This window comes from Wolffia australiana, chromosome 20 (assembly GCF_029677425.1).
Source record: "Wolffia australiana isolate 7733 chromosome 20, ASM2967742v1".
Classification (NCBI taxonomy): Eukaryota; Viridiplantae; Streptophyta; class Magnoliopsida; order Alismatales; family Araceae; genus Wolffia; species Wolffia australiana.
The window spans coordinates 1,304,179-1,326,008 of record NC_135854.1 but is presented as its reverse complement, the minus strand read 5'-3'; the positions used below and the strand labels follow the sequence as shown (position 1 = coordinate 1,326,008).

General features: G+C 38.3%; 1 protein-coding gene across 2 annotated transcripts; it reads left to right on the top strand.

Moving 5' to 3' along the window:
- The first annotated feature begins 16,986 nt into the window (after window positions 1-16,986).
- On the top strand, window positions 16,987-19,185 carry LOC144716239 (very-long-chain 3-oxoacyl-CoA reductase 1-like). 2 transcript variants are annotated; one of them, XM_078591338.1, is made up of 4 exons: window positions 17,176-17,299; window positions 17,397-17,691; window positions 18,065-18,134; window positions 18,812-19,185. In XM_078591338.1, the coding sequence occupies exons 1-4, from the start codon at window positions 17,215-17,217 to the stop codon at window positions 19,079-19,081; spliced, it is 720 nt and encodes a 239-aa protein (XP_078447464.1). In that variant the 5' UTR covers window positions 17,176-17,214; the 3' UTR covers window positions 19,082-19,185. The 2 variants fall into 2 exon arrangements, with proteins under 2 accessions (XP_078447463.1, XP_078447464.1); XM_078591337.1 differs by having other exon boundaries at window positions 16,987-17,691.
- Window positions 19,186-21,830: the final 2,645 nt, after the last annotated feature.

Here is a 21,830-nt window from a genome sequence, read left to right as displayed (position 1 = left end):
ATCTATCACAATGTTCATATGCCTTTTCCCTTGACTTTGATATGGCTTCACCATCGCACGGGTAATAGCTAGAGACCGGGACGTAGGCATCAGCAGCCCTACACGTAGCCTATCCTTGACCTTCCATGCAGGGGCACTACTAGGCACAAGCACCATGTGGGCGTTGGGCTTAAGGCTTAGGGGCATGGATCACCACCCGTGGTGCATGTTGTGGCAACTTGAAAAACTTGGCTCCCTATCCCTAGTCCAAGTATACAGCGTTTCCCCTTGGGAAAGTCTGCTCGTACACTCCATGTGGTCAGCGCCTAGGCCTCTGTGTAGGAATGCGGCATACTTTTGGGCCTTATATGTGGTAATAAATAAGAGGAAGAGAGTGATGAAGGAGTTTTGGGTGAAAATAAAATTTTCGATCACACGGGATGAGTATATGTCAAATCCATAGAGATCATGTAATAAGAGAATAAATACTGGCCAGCTTATATTTTAAAATACCTCAAGGGTTGTTTATATATTTTGAAATGTTTAGATTTTTACAAATATTAAACTCCATAAATGAAATTTTTATTATTTTTAATTTTTTATCATATATAGTAATTAAATATCATTTTCAATCAAAATTTGAGAATTATAGAGTAGAAAATAAAACTAATTAATAAATATACCCTTTTCTACTGCCCTAATGGTGCCATATGGAAATGGAAAGATCTGGTGCATAGAGATAGGAGACAAGGGTGTACAATCAGTCAGTAGTGTGATCATCTAATCAATAGCTGTTCACTCCTCTAACCAGGCTTGTGTACGACTAGGTGGATTCTACCAATTGAGTTGATTTAGCATGACCTGGGTCAACCTGATCTGATTAAACCCTCTATTAATTTCAGCCTATCAACTCATGTGATGATTAATCTCAAGGGATGTTGCGGGCTTTGTGAGTTATCTGAACAGTGGCTTGTGATTGCGAGAGACAAAAAAGTGCAGTGTACTGGAGTTGATGTGGAATGGGCTAGAAATAGAGATTTTGGATGTGCTTGGGGTGTTGGAAAACTTGTCAACTAGGGTAGCCACTATATTGTTTACTAATAGAAAATATCACTTTCACTTCCCCCTAGGGCTAAGTGGTGCTTTTGTTCAAACTTCGAGAAACTGGCATGCCAGTTCTCCGCACACGCTAGATCATTGCACCCAACAGCCCTCACAAATGGTGTATAGGATGGATCACTAAAGGCGGGAGTGCACAATGTGTTGCGTAGGCTTTGTATCTCTTGTAGAGCTCTATGATAACACCCAATGATCATGAAGATGGTATCTGATCCATGCACTGCTAACTAGAGAACATGAACAAGTTGGTGGCACTTGAGAATTCCTTTGTGACCTGAAATGATATCTCCATTGTATCGTTATGCTTTGTGTCGGGGGCAAGTCAGGTATGTGTTTCATTAGGATATTTATGCTTTCACTACACTTATAAATCTTCCAAAGACTAAAGATTTACATAATTATAACCCCCCTTGGTAGCATCTAAGGCACAACTAGATTGGCCTCCGAGCACCATGTTTTTGCCATTAAAATAATATATATATAAATGAATATATATATATATATATATATATATATATATATATATATATATATATATATATATATATATAACCACAATCAAAATTGAACTATCTCTCTCTCTCTCTCTCTCTCTCTTTACTGTTTGTTAAAAATAGTAGCTTTGATGGAAAACCCCCAAAATCTTTGGAGGATAAATTCATGACCAAATACAATCATTATGAACAAGAGTATAAATAGAAGTGCCCCAAATCTCCAATGCCTTATATTTAAATCTTGGGTTTTGGAGGGACATGATACAATTATTTCAAGCCATCGTCCATGCACTTGATGTATAAGTTTTGAAGAAAGACTTTCCAAAACCAAATTGTGTTTGTTCCATAATCTTGCCTTTATTTGATTTGGCTCTTAAAAAGGCTTAAACAAACTTGACGACTGGGCAGTATTAAGTATTAGGCCTCTTTTTGAGATCTAGGATATGGTGTGAGTTTCTTGTTCTACTCTAAAATCTGGTTTGGGCTTTTATTTTTCTCTCATTTTCCTCCATAAATCACCATTTAATTAAACTAATTCATTACTTTAAGTAATTAGAAACCATTAGTATATATATAAAGTTAATTATAATTTTATCTTTTAATACTGAATGGTGAATAATAGACATGAAAACCTAAAATTAAGTGGCAAAAACAAGTGTAAAAAAACTGTAAAAGCAAAATCAAATGTGAAAGCAAAATAAAGTGTAAAATCAGCAGTTAGTGGTCACTCATATTTCGGGTTCAAACATCATCATCAAACTCGATATGGAGAAGGCCTTTGACATATCAAGTGGATTTTCCTCACCATACGATGCTTTAGTTTCACCGATGCATTCATCGATCTAGTTGATGGTTGTATTAGAGAGAATCATTTCTCTCTTTTGGTGGACGGAAAATCCACTAGTTTCTTCACTACCATACGAGGTCTATGTCAAGGTTTCCTTATCTCACCCACTCCTTTGATATTAATGGAGGTCTTTAGCTGATCACTCACACAAGCGACTACCCAAGGACTCATCCAACCATATTATTCAAAAGGAGGTTACCCAGTCGTCTCGCATTAACTATTCATAGATGATGTTGTTATTTTCCTCCGTGGATCTAAAAAGTCCATCAAGGGGCTTATGAGTGTACTTGCAACGTACGAGCGAGCCTCCGGCCAGCTCATTAATGACTCAAAGAGTAGCTTTATGGTCAGACCACCCACCACCATAAAGCGCTTATATATCATCCAGAAATATACTCAATACTCATTAGGATGCCTTTCTTTTGACTAGCTGGGATGCCCATCTTTCTCGGCCCTACACGACATCAATATTTTGATACCTTGTTGGTCAAGCTGAGAAAAAACTAGATGGATGGAAACTGTGCTTTATATCCCCTCAGGGCGCATCCAACTTATATGACACATCCTCATGCGCCTCCCGTTGCATACCCTAGAGGTACACTTGTTATTGCTCATTGTTTTTTGCTCTATGGAGAGCCTATGCGCGCATTTCCTATGGTCAGGTCACCTCGAGGGAGGCCATAGATACACCATCGGGACTCTTGGCTGAAAGTTTGTTGACCGATAGAAGAGGAGGGGTCTAGGTGGCAGGCACCTTCAAGACATCTCAGACATGCTTCAAAAGAAGCTTGTATGGCGTATGCGTACCAGGAGCTCCACGTTGGGGTGCTTCATATCAACCGAGTACAATGAGTGGGCTCGTAGAGAGTTAGGTAGATAAGGCCACAAAAGGTGGTATACTTGGTTGCGTCATTGGCTAGAGATATCCAATGTAACACATTGGCATGCCACCCAAGGCACGATCAGTGCTTGGTATAATACTTGGTTCATCGATACACCCTTAGCTTACCACCCTAAATTTGTCCACCATCGCCTACAATTGATTATGGCACAGTTACTTACGGGGAATGTGTGACTCCTATGGGAGCACCTTGGCCTATGGCTACTGCAATATGGACCTCCCTAGATCACCCTATCTGAACACTCACACTTGATGGGACTTTCTTATGTCGGTCCTCTTGGGATCACTTTTGAGAGAAATTTCCTCCACAGATTTGGAGTTGATGCATTTGGCATCTGACGATTATTACTCATGTCTCATTCTTTTCTATCTCTGTAGTTCTTCTGTCTCCTTACTGCCATTGTTGCTTAATCTCTCCTCAGATTGAGACTATAAAAGACCTTTTCTTCCACAGTGATATTTCTATACATTTTTTTCTTCCATAGCGGTGCCAATTTACCCACCGTTGGCATTCGCTCTTGTGCATCCATACTATGCTAACACCAATAGAGTATTTTGATAAGATCTTTATATCGTCAACACATTCTAAACCTAGCCCTTATCTACACATCACCATAGGGGAGTGATGGAAAGGGTGAAATTCTTCTTTTTATGTAGGATTTACCATGAGAGCACTAGACGCCATGCAACACATCAAGCAATGGCTAAGGAGAACACCCCATCTTGTATCGTCCATTCCTCAACGCTCCCCACTTACATGCGATACACTTTGCACTTGAGGAATCTTGATAGCTTTGACTTGTATCACCACTCGATTGCAGATTGTCCATTGGCAACCACCGCCAATTGGCTTTCTAAAGCTCAATGTGGATGTTGTGGCCAAAGGGAACCCGGGCCCAATAGGTGGAGGTGGTATCCTACGAAACCACACAAGGAGTATCAGTTTTGCTTTATCATCTTTCTATAGAGTACATATTAATACAATAACGGAAGTTATGGCGATACGTGATGGATTGGTCCTCAATGAGGAGCAAAGCTTTCACAGTATCATCCTAGAATCAGACTCACAATTGTTGCTCAACATGCTTTGTAAAGGTTCATGCTCCCAGTGGCATCTCCGAAGAGTTTCACAAGACATCATGTGATGTCACCCACACCTAAAAAACATTTGTCATTAGTTGCACAAGGGAGATCAAATGATAGATGCCCTTGCTAACTATGTGGTATGCTCTCACAACCTGTCTCTATAAATCACTTGGAAGGACCTTCCTCTGGCGGCTCTTGGCTACCATTGCGTTGAGAGCCTCAGCTTGCCCACTCTCCGCACGCGTTGTGTTCTATTGAATGCTAGCCCTCGTGAGTGACGTATTGCATGGAGCACTAGATGCAGGAGTGCACAGCCTCTCACCTAACTGTTTTACACTTATACTTAGTGCATCATCACCTCCAAGGGACAGGAGCACATTACTAGCGCCCGTGACCTTCTCTAGGAGCTACATCGATACCACATTTGTATCTTTTTCTTTTTTCTTTTGTGCATCATGGACGTGGGCGAGTGGGGTCCATGTGTAATTGGGACATTTACGCTCTCTCCACGCCTATAAACAGTTCATTTAAAAAATAAAACCTCCCGGTTGTTGTCTAGGGCATGACTGGATTTGGTCTACAGGCACAATCCTTGGGTTGGCCGTCCCCATCATGTGAAAATCAAAGTAAACCTAGTTATGAGATTTCATAATGGGATGCTGATAAATAGAAATAAGGCAAAAAATATCACATAAGATTGGCTAATATAATTGCATATTCTGGATAATTTTGCTTCAAAATATGAAAAAGATAAAACAATATGTGTACAAAAGAGGAATAGGTAAAAAATATAAAAAAACTCAAGTGAAACTTCACGTTATTATGTGATTCCCTTTCCTCATGACTCAGATTAAATAGAAGAAAATTAAAATATAAACATTTGAATATTTTTTATTAGAGAAATAAATATGCCCATGAATATTCTAGGTTTTTCTGAAAAATCACTTCACCTCTAAGCTTGAACCTATTATTTACAAGCTATTTTCATACGAATACATTTACTTCTAAATAACATACCTCAAGTAATTATGAATAGTATACCTTTAATTTTTTTTAATTTTGATAAACCTGTCACTAATAATGCTATAATTAATGGTGTTTTTCCTTTATGATAACTGAATCAGATTACTTTGTTGGTTAGATAGGTCATGATTATTGATGAAAAGGCAAAATTGGGATAAATGTATTTTTTTCGCTTCAATCAAATAAAATTTTTATGTATGATCTTACTCTGATATGTATAAGGTAGAGTAAGGTCGTCTCCACAGTGACTGGCCTCTAGGGATGATTCGATAAGTGAGTTGTTAGTTATTTATATATAAGAAGAAATACAAGAACAATACATAATAATACTATCAAAGATAGTAAGTATAAGAAGAGATATGTAATTAGTGAGTAGAGGATAGAAGAAAGGAGAGGAGGTAGATATATTGGTGTATATATACTAAGATAGAACTGGAAGGGTTAGAGAAGTATTTACATATATATACTAAGAATAAAGGAAAAAGAATTAAGTAATATACAAGGTAAGGAGTAAAAGATAGTTATATTAATATAATATCACCTATACTTATAGAATACTAATTATATAGGTGAAATAATTACTTTATTCATTTTAAGGTGTTTTTATATGTTTTATTATTTTATATGTATTTTATATATTTCTAATGGTCGATTTAGGAAGTTATAGGGGTAATTAGTCGAGCACCTTTGAGGTGTTTGACCAAATTCCTAAGAGAGGGTTGAAATAAGAAGGTTATATAGTTGATACATTTATTTAATAGTTAACAGAACTAGGTAATATGTTTTCATACTTGTATATATATTATAGAGTATTTTTGGATTTAAGGGTCAATTTAGTTGAACATCTTAAAGGTGTTCGGCCAAATGCCCGAAAGGGAGTTGAATATTGAGGAGAGAGACGAGTTATTTATTTTTAGATGATTTTATATAGTTTTATATAAGTTTATAAAAAGAAATCAAGGATAAGAGGGTATCTCTGTCGAAGGCCCGTGAGGTGTTAGACAGAATGCCCAATCGAATTCGATAGTATATTTTTAGATTTTTTTAGTAGGAAACCAAGATTAAAGGGGTGTTTCTGTCGAACGACCGTGAGGTGTTTGACAGAATGGCTGAGAGAAATCGGATTATATTGAATGAATATATTTTTAAAATTTACAAGATTGATAAAATGAAACTAAGGGGTGTTTCTGTCGAACGACCGTGAGGTGTTTGACAGAATGGCTGAGAGAAATCGGATTATATTGAATGAATATATTTTTAAATTTTACAAGATTGATAAAATGAAACTAAGGCAAATCAGAAAATATTCATCGTAGACAGGATGTGTTTGATGAAATGCTTCAACGAATATACAATGAAAATTTCTTAGAAACCTCAGGACCTATGAATGTTTTTTAAGAAATGTATATGAAAGTGATTTGATGGTGGATTGCTTACCAGATTCTTGCAGCTACGAGTGGTCGTCAATGACTTCAGACCCCGCTCCGGCTGCGTCGTCCTTCAGGTAAGTATCTCAAACTCCTTTCACTCTTGCTGCGTTCTACCTTCGGATCATGACACTGTCACCGCCGTCGACCGAGAGAATCAGAAGAAAATGAAAGAAAGAAAGAGGATCTTCTCCTTTGATTTTTATTTCAAAACTGGACTGAGATTTGGTGGAGAAGATAGGTGAATTGGGGCTTTCGGCGACTTTTAACGGCCTGGGAGGATCCTCCCAGGCCGTCTGATGGAGGGGGATGGCCTTGGGGGTCCTCCCAGGCCATTGGATCCCTCCACAGTCCCCTCTCACCGATGGTAATCGGCCTCTAGGGATGGCATCGACGGGGACGATGGTTGGGGGGGCAAAAATGACAGTATTGCCCCCCAACATTGGATCTGTTCGTCCAACAGGTCAACAACTGCGATTAAATCACAGTTGTGAACCCAACTTAAGTCAGTGCACCCCCGTCTGCCATGTCATCAAGCCCCGTGAGCTGCCCTGTCAGCACTTCATCTACAATGCTTCTTTTCGCCCACAAAGGGGTCCCTCGTCCGCATCATCTGCCACATCAAATAGGAAGCCTGAAACAAATAGATATAGATTAATAGGGAAAGATAGATCTCACCGTCCAATCTACTCTAAGAAGATTATACGGCTGAGATCATATCCCGCTTCTTAGAGAAAGCCCAAAAAGACACGGGCTTCAGGCCTCGTTGGCTCGAAGCCCGGTCTAAATTTCTTTTTATTTTCTTCAGATCACGGCCCATCGTGTCGTGATCACACTATTAAGTGGCCCGGCCTGATGAAGCAATATAGCAATGGGATTCTAAATCCCATATGGAAGATATTTATAAAGCGCAACACTATATAAATGCCATGATTTTTTAGAAAGCTATACCTCTTTTCTGCGCGACATTATGTTCCCTGTGGGCCTCTTGTTGGGCTGCCTGCCTGTGGGCCTGTACTCCTTGTTGTCGACTGGGGGTGTGCCTTCTGGGCGCTGCCCTTTGCCCATTGTGGGCTGGCTGGAGCCTTGTGCTCGCAGGTCTGTGGCTGGCTTGGGCTCTATGCGCCTGCTTGGCTCCTTAGCCGGCCTAAAGTATTAATTTTTTTTCTTCATTTCATTCATTTTATTTATTTATTTCTTCTATTTAGTTTCTCCAACTTCTTTTTCTTCCCTGCAATAGCATATATACATACTAAATAGAGCATTAGATAATTTTTTAAACATATTGTTACTCAGAAATTCTCAAGTATGTAGAAGGTGCACAAAAAATGACATTAAAATGCAAATTTAATCACTTGTTCAATTTAGTGCATGAAATGCAAAATTCTTATAAAATTGGATAAAATACACATGAAATGTCCCTAACTTGACTTTAAAATATGTATGATTTCATGGCACATTTGGGTCTATCAATTATTTAAATTTTCTTAGATCAAATAATATTTATGATATTTTAGAGTTAATATATCCTATATTAATGAGGTCGTCCTGATGGCGCACGTCATCGTGACCAGTCGAAGGAGTCATCTGAGCCGCCGCCGCCGTCATCGACAGCCCGGGTGAATCATGCGCGTTTATTTGTATTTTGGTTTCCCTCGTTTTTGTTAGTCGCATCGTGTTTTTTGCACTCGCTGAGTTGTTTTTTCATCGCATCGCGACACGTCTTTTAGTTGTCCATGTGTCCTCATCGTCATGGGGGAGGGGGTCCTTAGTCATTTTGGACTCCCCTCCCTTGTTCCCCCTTTTTCTCTTTTTATGCTTTGTTTTTTCCCCCATTATATAAGGGCCCCTTTAATGGACCAATCCCCCCTACCCTCTCTTTGTTGACCCATTAAGGGCCCAATTGACCTCCCTTTATAAGGGATGAGTGGGTGCCCTAAGAACCTCAGACCAGCAAGAATATTGAAGTGAATTTTGTTCGTTCTATCTTGGTCTCACCTCCCTCTTGAGAGAAAGGAAGAACTAGAGGGGAGGAGAGGGAGGGCGAGGTGGTGATTGAGAGAGAAGATTGCCCGAGAACAAGGAGAAGGTCGTTCACAATCCCTACCACCACCAATGACCGCCCCTTGCCTGGAACCTGGCGATCCTCCGGATTTAGGTCCGCTCGATTGCCGCTTATTGTTTCCCGCATGAGCGATCATGGGGTACAAGCCACGTGTGAGTGACTGGCGTCCCCCGGTCAACACGAGGAAGAAAGGGGCTCCCTACGGATCAACTCTGGACATTTGTGGGTGAACAGACGTACGCTGTTTGGAGTCCGTCCCGGATCAACGAACCAAGCCCCAGCATCCTTTTCCCGATGACACCGAATTGTAGGCTCCTTCTCCAATCACACTGATCGATCGAGTCACCAGTCGCCATTTGGGAATTCCTTCACACCCTGAGGGACGCCTGCTGACCCTTCTGCGGTAGTAGAACCAGAACTCACACAGATGTGGCAACTGGTCAGCCTTCTCTAGTGATCGCACTCCATACCTCTTGGCTACCCCACGGCTGTCGAACCGGCCAAACGAAGAAGTAATCAGAGGTTGGATTCCCACATTGTAGATGGGACACACAGGACCCACCCGGTGCACGATAACTGTTCGACAATTGCTCCGCACCTTGCGGCAACTGATTGGACGCACTTTGTTCATTGGTCACGAGCCCTTGCATCCTTGAGGGCTCCTTCCTAGCGCTTTTGGTTGCGATCTGGTCGACACTGCCCCGCACTGACCCATCTACCCAAGGTCGTGCTCTCCAAGCCAGGTTAGCTGTCCGAGCCATCGACATCATTTTCCCTTGCTCCCTTCCTCTTCAACTGTTGACGAATGTGCTCTCCGGCTCCTATCCCCCACATCCGCTCCAGCTGCAGCAACTGTCGATGAATGTGCAAGACCATGCCGTCCTCCCGCTCGCTCGTTATTTTATCCCTTGCAGTATACTTTCATCTTGACTCCACCATGCTCGTGCTAGGTAGGTGATAGAGGTAATTGAGAGAAACTACGAACACAAGTGAGCATCTTACAAGTACGGACAAGTCCGTCTATTACGTGCAAGCCCTACGGAGTGATTCCGTTTGGCCGTAGACGTCTTTGTCCCTCCGTCGAGGATCGAGAAGCCACCATCGTGATCACCGCAACTCCTTCGGAGCACGGAGTTTGGCATTCTCACCGATTTGGGGCCTGCACGAATGACATGTAGGTCACACTCACATCGCATCATTGTTACATTTACCCATTAGGGTTTATCCATCCGTCAGACGACAACACAGTCAATGTCTGACACTACTATCTAGGTACCGAGCCATCATCCTTGGTACCGACCGGATGATGTCCTCGACGACATCCAGCATCAAATTGATATCAGATCATTTTCTCGATACCCGCACGGATGACAACACCGGTCGTCCGTCATCACGTCCGCACATGGGCTTAATACCAGCATTAGAATGGAGGAGAAAAGAAGGGATATTATGTGTTATACATATTGTAATATATATGGCAAAGGGTAATATATGTGTTATATAGTGCATAATAAGAAAAGAGATAGAATAGGACAGGACTTTAGATTTTCGTAAAAAAAATGTTAATAATAAAATGAAATTATTTAGATATGTAGATAGAACATTCTATAATAAGGGGAAACATTTTGATAACATATGAAACGTTGTGAGAGGAAATGATTGAGATACATATATTATAATAAGAGGAGAATATAATATATTATCTAAACCTTATAGAATATTGAAAGCACAAAAGAAAATGTCTCTGTAAGTGGGCTATATAGTATATGAAAAAACAGAGACACAATATTGATGTGTTTTCTAATATAACATAGTATAATAATATGTATGAATAAGATCCAAATAAGGGGATGATATTGGTAGAGACAATAAAATTATTAAATATTTGCTGCATTTTGTGTGTGTGTGAGAGAGAGTGAGAGAGCGAGAATGCTTGCTTATTTATTTTCATATGGTTTTATAAACATTATTGAGATCTTAAACCAACTAATATTTTACTTAGTTCTCTCTTAACTGTCTCCTCTAGTAGACCTGGGGGATCAAATCAAACTGAATTATGTTATTGTGCTGTTCTGATTGAATCAAATGAAACTTTGGTTGGGCATTATTTGAATTTTAAACCTAACTGAGGGATTAAATCCAAATAATTGATATTATTGAATTATGCTATGGATCCCCTGTGAATTTTAAACCTATCTAGAACTTCTATCTGAACAGGTGGAAAAATTCAGAATTGATAATCTCGCTATTCAAGCTGTATGAAAGTATTCAAAAAGTTCAAACAATATGAATATATATTCTGTCTGAGATTAAATATGTTTTAAAAACTTTTATCAGTGCCCTGAAATTTGTTTTTAAAAGCTATTTCAGAGATATATGAAGACATAGAATATTTTGTGTGGGTAAGTATCAATATACCTATTTTAAAAGGGTCCGAAACAATTATTTGAATAAAATGTCATGGATAAAAGTGCACCCATTCAAATGACTGCTTATAGCTAAATTCTTATAAGTTATAAGCATATGACATAGTGACAACTCTTTAACTTCTTGAAAGGCAGTAGAAAAATTACTTTCAAAATCACTCGTTATGGCATTATCCTTTTGACAAACTAACTAACCACTTCCTCATGTTCCCTTAATCTTACATCTCATAAACTTGAACTGAGTAATTTCATTCAAACCTCCAAATGAAATAAATTAGTGAAATGAATTCCTTAGTTTCAATCCATTATTTAATAATTCTACTAATGAATTCAAAGATTAAATTAATATTGTCAAAATGGATACATGTTCTAAATTTTAATGTAGATTGAGGATTGAATATAAAAATCATTTTTTAATGTTCTAAATTTTAATTTTTTTCAAAATTTATAGCTCATCATGCAAATTTTTTTCTACTTTGTAAATCAGAAGATGCAATAAGAAAACCAGTATGCTAGTGTCGCAAAGTACTCACTAGACAGTTGAATCATCATAGAGTTTAGGCATCATAGAATATTAAAAAAATATACATTAATAAAATTTCAGCTAACTTCAAATTTATGTTATAATCTCTGCGGGTTATCTTCTTATCTATGTGGTTTCACAGCAGTGAATCACGATGCCATCATGCCCCAATGATTGGCTGACACTTTATAAATTCTTTATTCACAAGGGTGAAATGGACTAATAGAAAAGAATAATATATTTAAACATTGAGAAGAAAATAATTAAATTTCTACGAGGAACATCAAAAGTTTTAGCGGTACAAATGACACACGTGTACTCTTAAGGTGATGTGGCTCAGAAATGCATTGCCATGTCACACAATCGTTAGTGACTTTTTTTTTAATTTTCAAACTTGAAAAAAATATGCCATTGTGTCATTAAATGAAATAAAAGAGTATAAATGAAAAAAAATTAAATAAAGAAAACAAAAGATAGAGAAGATGTGTAACGTGGCACACGACAACGCGCTACCAAACTGCACAATGATTGATTAATAAAATATGATTTTTATTTCCTTTTTCTTCTCATAGTGACATGTAGCCTTTTCAGAGTGGGCATCACGGAAGACGATGCAATCATGCCAATTATTAAATCAATGATAATTAGATATCTCAATTACCAATGGAAAACAAAGGAATCATTAGTGTTGGTGGTGAGGAGAGTGAAAAATGACAGCTAGGATTGCTCCAACCTCAAAGCTAGATGTTTAATGATCCAAAAGGCTTATGGCCATTTTAAAAGAAAAAGAGATTATGGCCATCAAAATAAAAATATATGAAAAAGGGATTCTGAAGTGGCAGACCAAGGACAAGCAGGTGGCAATCAAGCCAACCATCAAGCCAGCGAGGCCCACTGAACAAGAACCCGACCACAACCATGAGTTGAGACAATCACAAGGCCCGCACAAGTGAGGCCCAACAGCTAAGCCCTTAGGGGCCAAAGGTGTCCGCGAACACAAGAGGGGTAATTATTCTAATTCAATATGAGATATGTTGAGCCCTTTTTTATAGAGTTGAATATTTTAAAAACATTCAATATGGGATTATATCCCATTCTCTATTTCATTTGTGTCGGGCCGGGCCGTGAAATAACGAAATTGATCGCAGCCCAACGGGGCACGATCCTTAAAGCTTTAAGAAGAATTAATGATCGGGCTTCAAGCCAACCTGGCCCGAAGCCTGTATCATTTTGGGTCATTTTAAGTAAAGGGGTATGATCACATCCGTCTAATCTTCTCAAAGAGATCGGACGGTGAGATCTATCCAATTTTTTAAAACTTGTTTTAAATCTTTTTCAAGTCCTCTGATTGGTTTCTAGACGCTGACGGGGATTGCGAGATCCACGGCAGGCAAATCAAGGCACGCCAAGCAAACGGGGAAGCTGACGAGGCTTGCTGACAGGGCAACAGAGGGGTACACCGATTGCAGCTGTTGGCCCAAAATAGAAGAAGAATCAAATGGCTCAGGGAAATCTTGTCCTTTGTAGCGCCCAGCCATCCTCCTCGTTTGCCGGCCGGCGGAAGCCACCAACGAGGGGACTACAGGCTGGTCCATTGGCCTCTGGAAGGTCGTTGGATCAACCCTACCCCTCTAAGGGGTCGAGAGAACCTCTCTCGATCCTTTAAAGCAGGGTTTTGACACCTAATTTGCTATCCTTTAAAGCATTTCATCGAAAATCTCGTGAGTTTGATAAATATTTATCGATTTATATAAGTCACTTTCTACCAACCTTACAAAAATTAAAAACATACACACCTGTCCTACCCCTGGCTTGTCACGGGCATTCTGTTGAACATCACAATGGCGTTCGACAAAACTACCCTTCTTAAATTGATTTCCTATTATAAAATCATATAAAAAACCTAATCAACTTCTATCAGGTATTCTGTTGAACACCTCACGGGCGTTCGATAGAAATACCCCCAAGTTTCTGCTATAAAACCTATATATAATACTTACAAAAATCATATTATAAGTAATTAGACTATACTTCCATCTGGTTTTGACTCTCTCTTGGGAATTTGGTCAAACACCTTCAAGGTGTTTGACTAAATCACCCTTTATTTCATTAAATCAACTATATAAAAACATATAAAATACAAATCATACAAAAACATCTAAAACTACCTATAATAATCCTATATTAAATATCTTACCAATATAAGTAGTAGTCTATAATGCAGACTATTTTGTAGGTATATAAATACTTCTTAGCTACTATTATTACCTCTTTAATACTTCTTAATATCTCTCTATACTTATCTAAACTCTTGCTTAGTATATTATAGTTAGATAATGACCTGTTGTCTTCCTATCGATCTTATATATATATATATATGAGTACTTCTCTTGCTTTTACTTATTCTTCCTTCTTATTACTGATTACTCTTATTAAGTACTCTATATTTCTTCACAAACAATATTAATTCCATCTTTGAATATAATATCTAATATCTCACTTCTTTAATATTATTAGTATCCATAAAATATATATACATATAATATTTGATCTCTATTTTATAATGATCTTATTAAACTAATATTATATCTACTTACTAATTACTTATTTCTTCTTATACTTACTATCTCCATTCATTTTACTCCTGCCAACTAACGACCCATTATCGAATACATCCCTAAAGGCCAGTTCCTGTGGAGACGACCTTACTCACTCTATACATTTGTGTAAGTTTAGATATTTCATCAAATTTATTTGATAGTAGACAAAATAAATTTACAGAGACAATTAAAATTAACACACCGATTTGCCTCCATCACTGAGTCTTATAAATCCTAATTATCACTCTCTGTAACCTACTATAATCATATTTATTATATTACTTATTTTCTCTTTCTCTCCTTGCATTTTCACGTTGCTTGATTGAGTATTTTATATGTATCTAATCGCATACCCAATTGGTCATAACCAGAAGGATCTGTCTCTTGATGAGCGGCCTTCCCAAAACAATGAAATGACGAACGGTTCAAAATGACGAGGCCCAGAACATGGATAGGCCTGTCCATAATTCGAAAAGAACTTACATTCAAAATAAACGAGAAAATAAAAGATGCTCGATGACGTGTCGTTAAGCAGAATACTTGAATGACAGGTCGCAGGCATCGGCACGTGCTGCTCGATGAGGTTGCTGACGTCTTTCCATGTCAGTGGCGAGATGGTCCCCCATCAAATACAAGGGTCACACCTATACACCTACTGTTTTCTGCATCCAATTCAGCCAATTTTCATGCATTCCATTCCATGTACTACCCATCTTCTATGCTAATTATAAATCATGTGGTCGCCAAGTATTTTTTAATAACCTTTAGCTAAAAATCAATCTATCTAATTTCCATATCCATTATCCACTTGTCACTGAAATCATCACATGAAGATGACCCCATTATACTAGTGCATATAAGCCTCTTCAAGATGTGTAAACTCATTGAGGAATATACTTAGGTGAACTTCATCAGAATTTTAAATCCAATACCTTTTGACAGACTCTACTCACCAGATTATCATAGAAGTCATCCTTTCAACTCTGATTCTTTGCATCCATAGCTAACCAATCCAAACCTACTAGATTTAAAGTTGTTTCTGGAAATCCTTACAACACGCAAGCTCTTCCTAAAAAACCCTGTGCTTACACTTCATAACAACAAATTGACTTTGGTACACATATTACTTCATTGATATCCAGTTTTTTATGGGAGAAAAGTTGCAAAGAGCACTGCATATAAATTTAATCTTCATTCTTAACCCTCACACAGAAGCATTTAGAAGACACTTTCCAATATTCAGTTTGGATCAATGAGGGACAAGATGAGAGTCATCGTTCTGCTGAGATTAAGTGGGAGTAGTAAAGCCAGTCTACTGAGATAATGCCTCATTAGTTATCCCTAGTTGTCAACTGGTAAAAAATAATCACATAAATGGAAAACAAGGGCAGGTGAACAGATACCCAAAAAATATAGAAAATCTTAATCTAACAGATAAAATTCATCAACGTAATATACTAAAGATCTAAATTAACTCAGAAATAAAACATTTCCAGATAGTCATAAAAAATGTTTTTAGATATCACAACACTAATCTTAGGTTCTTATTTCATTCTCTTTAGGCTAGTAAACATATCTAAGATGTGATGTGAATAATAAAGATTCCATAACCAGTTACGTCAATAAACATTTATGATCATCCTCATAATTTTCCTCAATTTACAGTTTGATCAATACACATCTCATCAAAATATTATGAGAATCATGGAACTCACTTATTTGGATCTATCCCATCTACATTTCTTCTATTCTTGTTATCTTAATTATCAATCTTCTTGTTTATGAAGTATTCCCAACATCCTGAAATATCATTTACTCAATACACGATATTCTTTCCAAATAGTAAAACTTCACTAATCTAGTTGAATATGATCTACTCAAGCATGAACACAATTCAGAGGAAGATGAGTAAGAAGAAAAAGACAGACGAATGGTGGAATGGTTTGATATTGACCATAATTCTGCAATTTTGATATATATGTATATATATTTATTTATTTATTGTAATAAGATATGACCGTTCCAATTCTATGTTGAATCTCAACTATTAGTTGGGTGATTGGAAGAATATTTTATCCTGAAAATTAGATGTGTGTTCCTATTCTACCTTTAATCCTGACGACAAGATGTGTGAGATGTGTGTTCCTCTTCTATGTTTAATCCTGACGGCTTATGTGTGTTCATATTCTATTGTTAATCCGGACCGCTGTACGTTTCTTCCTATTCTACGTTTATTTCTGATGCATACATCCTGCTCTATATTTAATCCTGACCACTAGATGTAAAAGGTATGCTAATTAGTGTATCTTATCTTAAATTACTAGATAACCTTAGGTTAGTTATCTTATAACTGATTGGTCAGTGCTGTTTGTGCTTCCATTGACTGTTGATGCTCCGTCATGGGAGAATGGGATTTTTCAGTGGACATAAATCTATTTACATGCTTAAAAGCTTCATAAAGTCTCCGTGACATCAATTGTCGGCCTGGTCCGATCTAACACGCTTTAAATGCAGAGATATTTACCACTCTATAGGCCTCTGAGTTTATCAATCTTGCTACATCATGGGGATCTCCGCCAAAGAAACCCTGTTATCACAGCCCTTCTGGATTGTCCTCCCTCTCTTGGTGGGTTCTGTTACCGTTCTGAGAATTCTATTCTCAATATTCCAATGGACGTACGCCTACCTCATCCGTCCAGGGAAGAACCTCACCAAGTATGGTCAATGGGTAGTGATAACTGGGCCAACGGACGGCATCGGCAAGGCCATGGCCTTCGAGCTAGCTCGCAAAGGCATGAACTTAGTGCTAGTGGGTCGCAATCCAGAGAAGCTCTTTAAAGTCTCTTGCCAGATCAAAGCTGAAATTCCAAGCATAGAGTTAAGAACAGTTGTTATTGACTTCTCAGGCGATCTCAGCGAAGGAGTAGTTCGTCTGCGAGAGGCCATCAAAGACATCGACGTAGGGATGCTGATTAATAACGCGGGTCTTTCACAGATCATACCAAAGTTTTTCCACGAGATTGATGAGATAACTTGGGCCAATATGGTCAATGTGAATCTTTTGGCCCCGACTATCGTCACATCTGTTGTTCTTCCTTGTATGGTGGGGAAAGGAAGAGGCGCTATCATCAACGTGGGCTCTGGTTCAACCGTTGTTATTCCCTCTTACCCGCTCTTCTCCGTTTACGCTGGCACCAAGGGGTATGTCTTCGTTCTTTCCCTGATGCTCAAGGATCGATCATGATATTTGATCTGGTTCCCGTTGATATGTCAATAATGTTTCTACAACTGTTTTACTTTAGTGGTTTTACTTGTCCGTTCTTAGCTTCCCTCGAATTTGTAATTAGTAGTTTATTATTCTGGTTCCGTAGGTTTAATGTCTAATGCCTCAGACAAGTCATTCTCATAATATGGTCGATTATATTAAATCCGAGGCATATTTTGCATCGTATATTTCTATATTTGATTGGATAGGTTGACGATTAACTCAGATATTCCAGAACAGTAATTTGCTCGATTTGTTGTTGGATTATTTGCCCGATCGATTTTTACGAATGTGCGTTTGATTGGTCAGGTACGTTAGATATCTTTCCAAGAGTTTACACACTGAGTACAAAAGTAATGGTATATTCTTTCAGTGCCAGGTATGTTTCTTTATCATTTCGTTTCTATTAGTATTAAAAGTCAGTTTCATACTCTCTCACGTCCTTTATCGACTAGGTTGAAGTATTTTCACTGTTGATACTGTAAATATTCCACGGCCCTATTTCAATTAGATGGGGGAGAGGCAGATGGAGAGACAGAGAGATAGATAATAGAGAGAAAGAGCAATAGATAGAGAGAAAGAGCAAGAGATAGAGAGACAGATAGCTAGATAGATAGATAGAGAGAGAGAGAGATAAATAATAGAGAGAAAGAACAATATATAGATAGAAAGAGCGATAGATAGAGCAATAGATAGATAGATAGATAGATAGATAGATAGAGAGAGAGAGAGAGAGAGAGAGAGAGAGAGAGAGAGAGGAGCGAATTTCTGAACGGACTAATTTTTGCTTCATCGAAATGGGGGGAAAATGGGGTATTTTGGAAGGAAAAATTTTAAAACATTTTATCATGGTTGCCAATGGTTGACTCAAGAAAGAAGCAGTAGTGTTTCCACCTTCCGAATCTAGTTAGCAACGAAATCACTTAATTGCTGTTAATGTTTTCTATTGAGAATATCTAAGATTTCTGACATTTACTGTCCTGCATTGCCGCCTTCTCTTTTTTAATATTTTTCTTAATGGGTTATGGTGTTTAATATTTTCCGCCTGGTTAACAGGTTCCTTGTTATGTCGTCACAAATATAACACCAGGGATGAAGTCATCCTTTTTTGTTCCAACAGCATCGGAATATGCACGGTCAGCTGTACGATCCATCGGCTATGAGTCGCTGTGCATACCATATTGGCCTCATTTTCTTCAATATCTCCTCGTTAGACTTTGCCCAGCTGAATTTTTCCTTGACAAATTTGTCCTAAGAGCTGCCCTCCATTTGCGAAGTAAAGCGGACAGTCGGCGAAATAACAAGCAGACTGGAGTTTCATCTTGAACACTTCAGACCTTAGCCAAAGAATATGAACAGTTATTTCCCCCTACGGATTGGAATATAACGTCCGGTTAATAAAATAAAGCAATATTTGCGGTGTGTTTATACTTCTGGGCCATTTTCTGCAGAATATTTTGAAGACTTTTTTGGGTATCCATAGTTCGCCAAATAAATGTTTGAACGGCTCATCTATCTTCCAGAAAGGCATTCAATGTCGCCGTGTTCTTCGCTTAAAATCAACTAATGCTTCCGAGTTTCGTTTGGAAAATTTGAAGATGAGAAAGAAAGAAATATACATAGAGAGAGAGGGTGCGAGAGAGACAGCAAATTTGAGACCCAGAAAAGAGAGAGAAATTGAAGGACAGAGAGAGAGAAAATGAGTGCAGATAGAGATTGAGAGAGTGTAGACAGAGAAAGAGCGAGACTGCTCAGGTGTTGCTTTCAGTGGCGGTCGATGCCAGAGGGGAGCATTAATCAGCTGGCAAAAACTATAACTGTAAAGATAACAGATTTGGTGGACAGAAACACGCATTTAAGTTCAGCACTGTCAGATTTGCGTTGAGAAATATAGCCATTATGAATCCGCCTTATACCTTTACAGCTAAGCTCTGCCCGCTACGCCCGGCAACCGCAGGGTTTTGCTGAGAGTCGTCTTGATAAAGAAAGATAGATAAAAAAAAGTGAAGAAGAAAGTATGAAGAGATGATGATCGAGAACGTGGAACAATGAAATTGTAAATGTATTATAAAAATCGAATTGATCCGGTATATAGGTGATTATGAATTGGGGTTTTATTCTTATACTGCTCCGTAATGTATACGCCTTAATCTTTGAGTGAAAAGGCGTTTCGATAAGATTATTGTCGTTATTTAGTTAGGTGTTTATGTTTCTTTTGTGGGTATATTACTTGTTAAGTTTAGCGCAAAGGGTACCCGTGTGTTTCGTGTTGGTGCTGCTTTATTTGAGTTAAGTCGACTCACTCTGGCTGCCCTAGATCGTGTACTGTATCTGTTCTTCAAAATGAACCTCCAGAAACTTCGTACTCATACTAGTGTGAAGAGGAGTTCAACTCGCCAAGACAAAGCGCCGACGTGGACCAATAGGGATTTTAAAACAACTAGCTAGTAATAACCGGACACTTACCCTTATATACTCGTTAGAGAAATACATGTAGGATTCATATAAGTTCAAAGATAGTCGTAGGATTAAACATAGCATAGGATTAAACATAGATAGAATCATATAGATAGGCTCACATTATTTGTCAAGATCCAATGGTTAAGATTTGTTATGATATAGCCGTTATAACTCGTTATAACGGCTACGATCATAACAACTCAATTATGTATGATATAACAATAATCTTATAGTATAAATTACAAACCAATGTTAATGTGACGTTTGTGGGAATACAACGACTCTAATCGTCATTCTTCTGTGTCTTCTCCCCTTCTTTCTCTTTCTCTCTTCTTCGTCCAATCTCCTTTCTTCCAAGATCTTGTGCAACGGCCAAGAAATCTCAACAACTAGAGCGATAGTGATATAATAGTAATTTCAAAAGAGAGAGAAAATGTTTTCTTCCCATCTCTAGATCAATTTAGTCTCTCAAATTTATTCTCTGCAAATGCCAAACACCATTCATGGCCCCTGAAAGAATGTCACTGCTGATGCAAATAATGCAAGGAGAGATCGCAAGAAATCTTTCTCGTCCACTCAGAAGAAGAAAATCAGACTGACAGTGGAAGGGAATGGATTTATTCAGTCCATGTGGCAGGCCACTTAACCTTTGTCCATTATGAATCACATACATGAGATCATCTGAACAGTTCGTTCAGAAAAGAGGGAAAAACAGAAGTACCAAACTTAGAAAAAAAGAGAAAAAACTGTTCTGTAACGATCATCATTCTAGATTACTTCCATCATTCTCCCGCATCACCTTGATGTGTATTCACGTACTAAACTCCCAGCCTTGTTCTCAGCTCAATAAACTTTTGGTTTTCAAGGGGTTTTGTAAAGAAATCTGCCAGCTGATCCTCCGTAGAAATGTACTCCACTTCGACCCATTTCTCTTCTACACATGATCTGACGAAGTGAAATTTTGTATCTATTTGTTTTGAATGACTATGAAACACAGGATTTTTGCTCAATGTGATTGCAGACTTATTGTCCACCATAATCTTTACTTTTATGTGGGTCCGATTTCTCAATTCACCAATAAGTCGTGTAAGCCGAATTCCTTGGCAAGCAGTTTCAGAGATGGCTATATACTCTACTTCGCAAGATTATAGTGCCACTATTATCTGCTTTTCTGACCCCCAGCTGATCAAATTTTGACCAAAAAGGAATGACATACATGTAGTACTCTTCCGGTCATCGTGATCACCTATGTGATCATTGTCATTATAACCTTTCGGCATCAGCTCTCCTTATCCTTTCTTATAGAACATTCCAAGATCTGGAACGCCTTTGATATATCTCAGAATCCTCTTGACTACTTCTAAATGATCAGACTCCATGTATCTGCTAAAAAAACCAACAGAATAAGTAAGATCAGGTTGCGTGTGTGTGAGATATCTGAGGCTTCCAATGATGCTTCTGTACTCAGTGGAGCTACATGGTGTGCCTTTGTCACTTTTGAACTTCGGTCTGGTCTTAAGTGGAGTGAGTGCTGGATTGTAGTTAAGCATTTTTGTTGTTTTCCAAGATCTCTAGAGCATATGCTTTATGGCACAAACTGATTTTTTCAGACCCT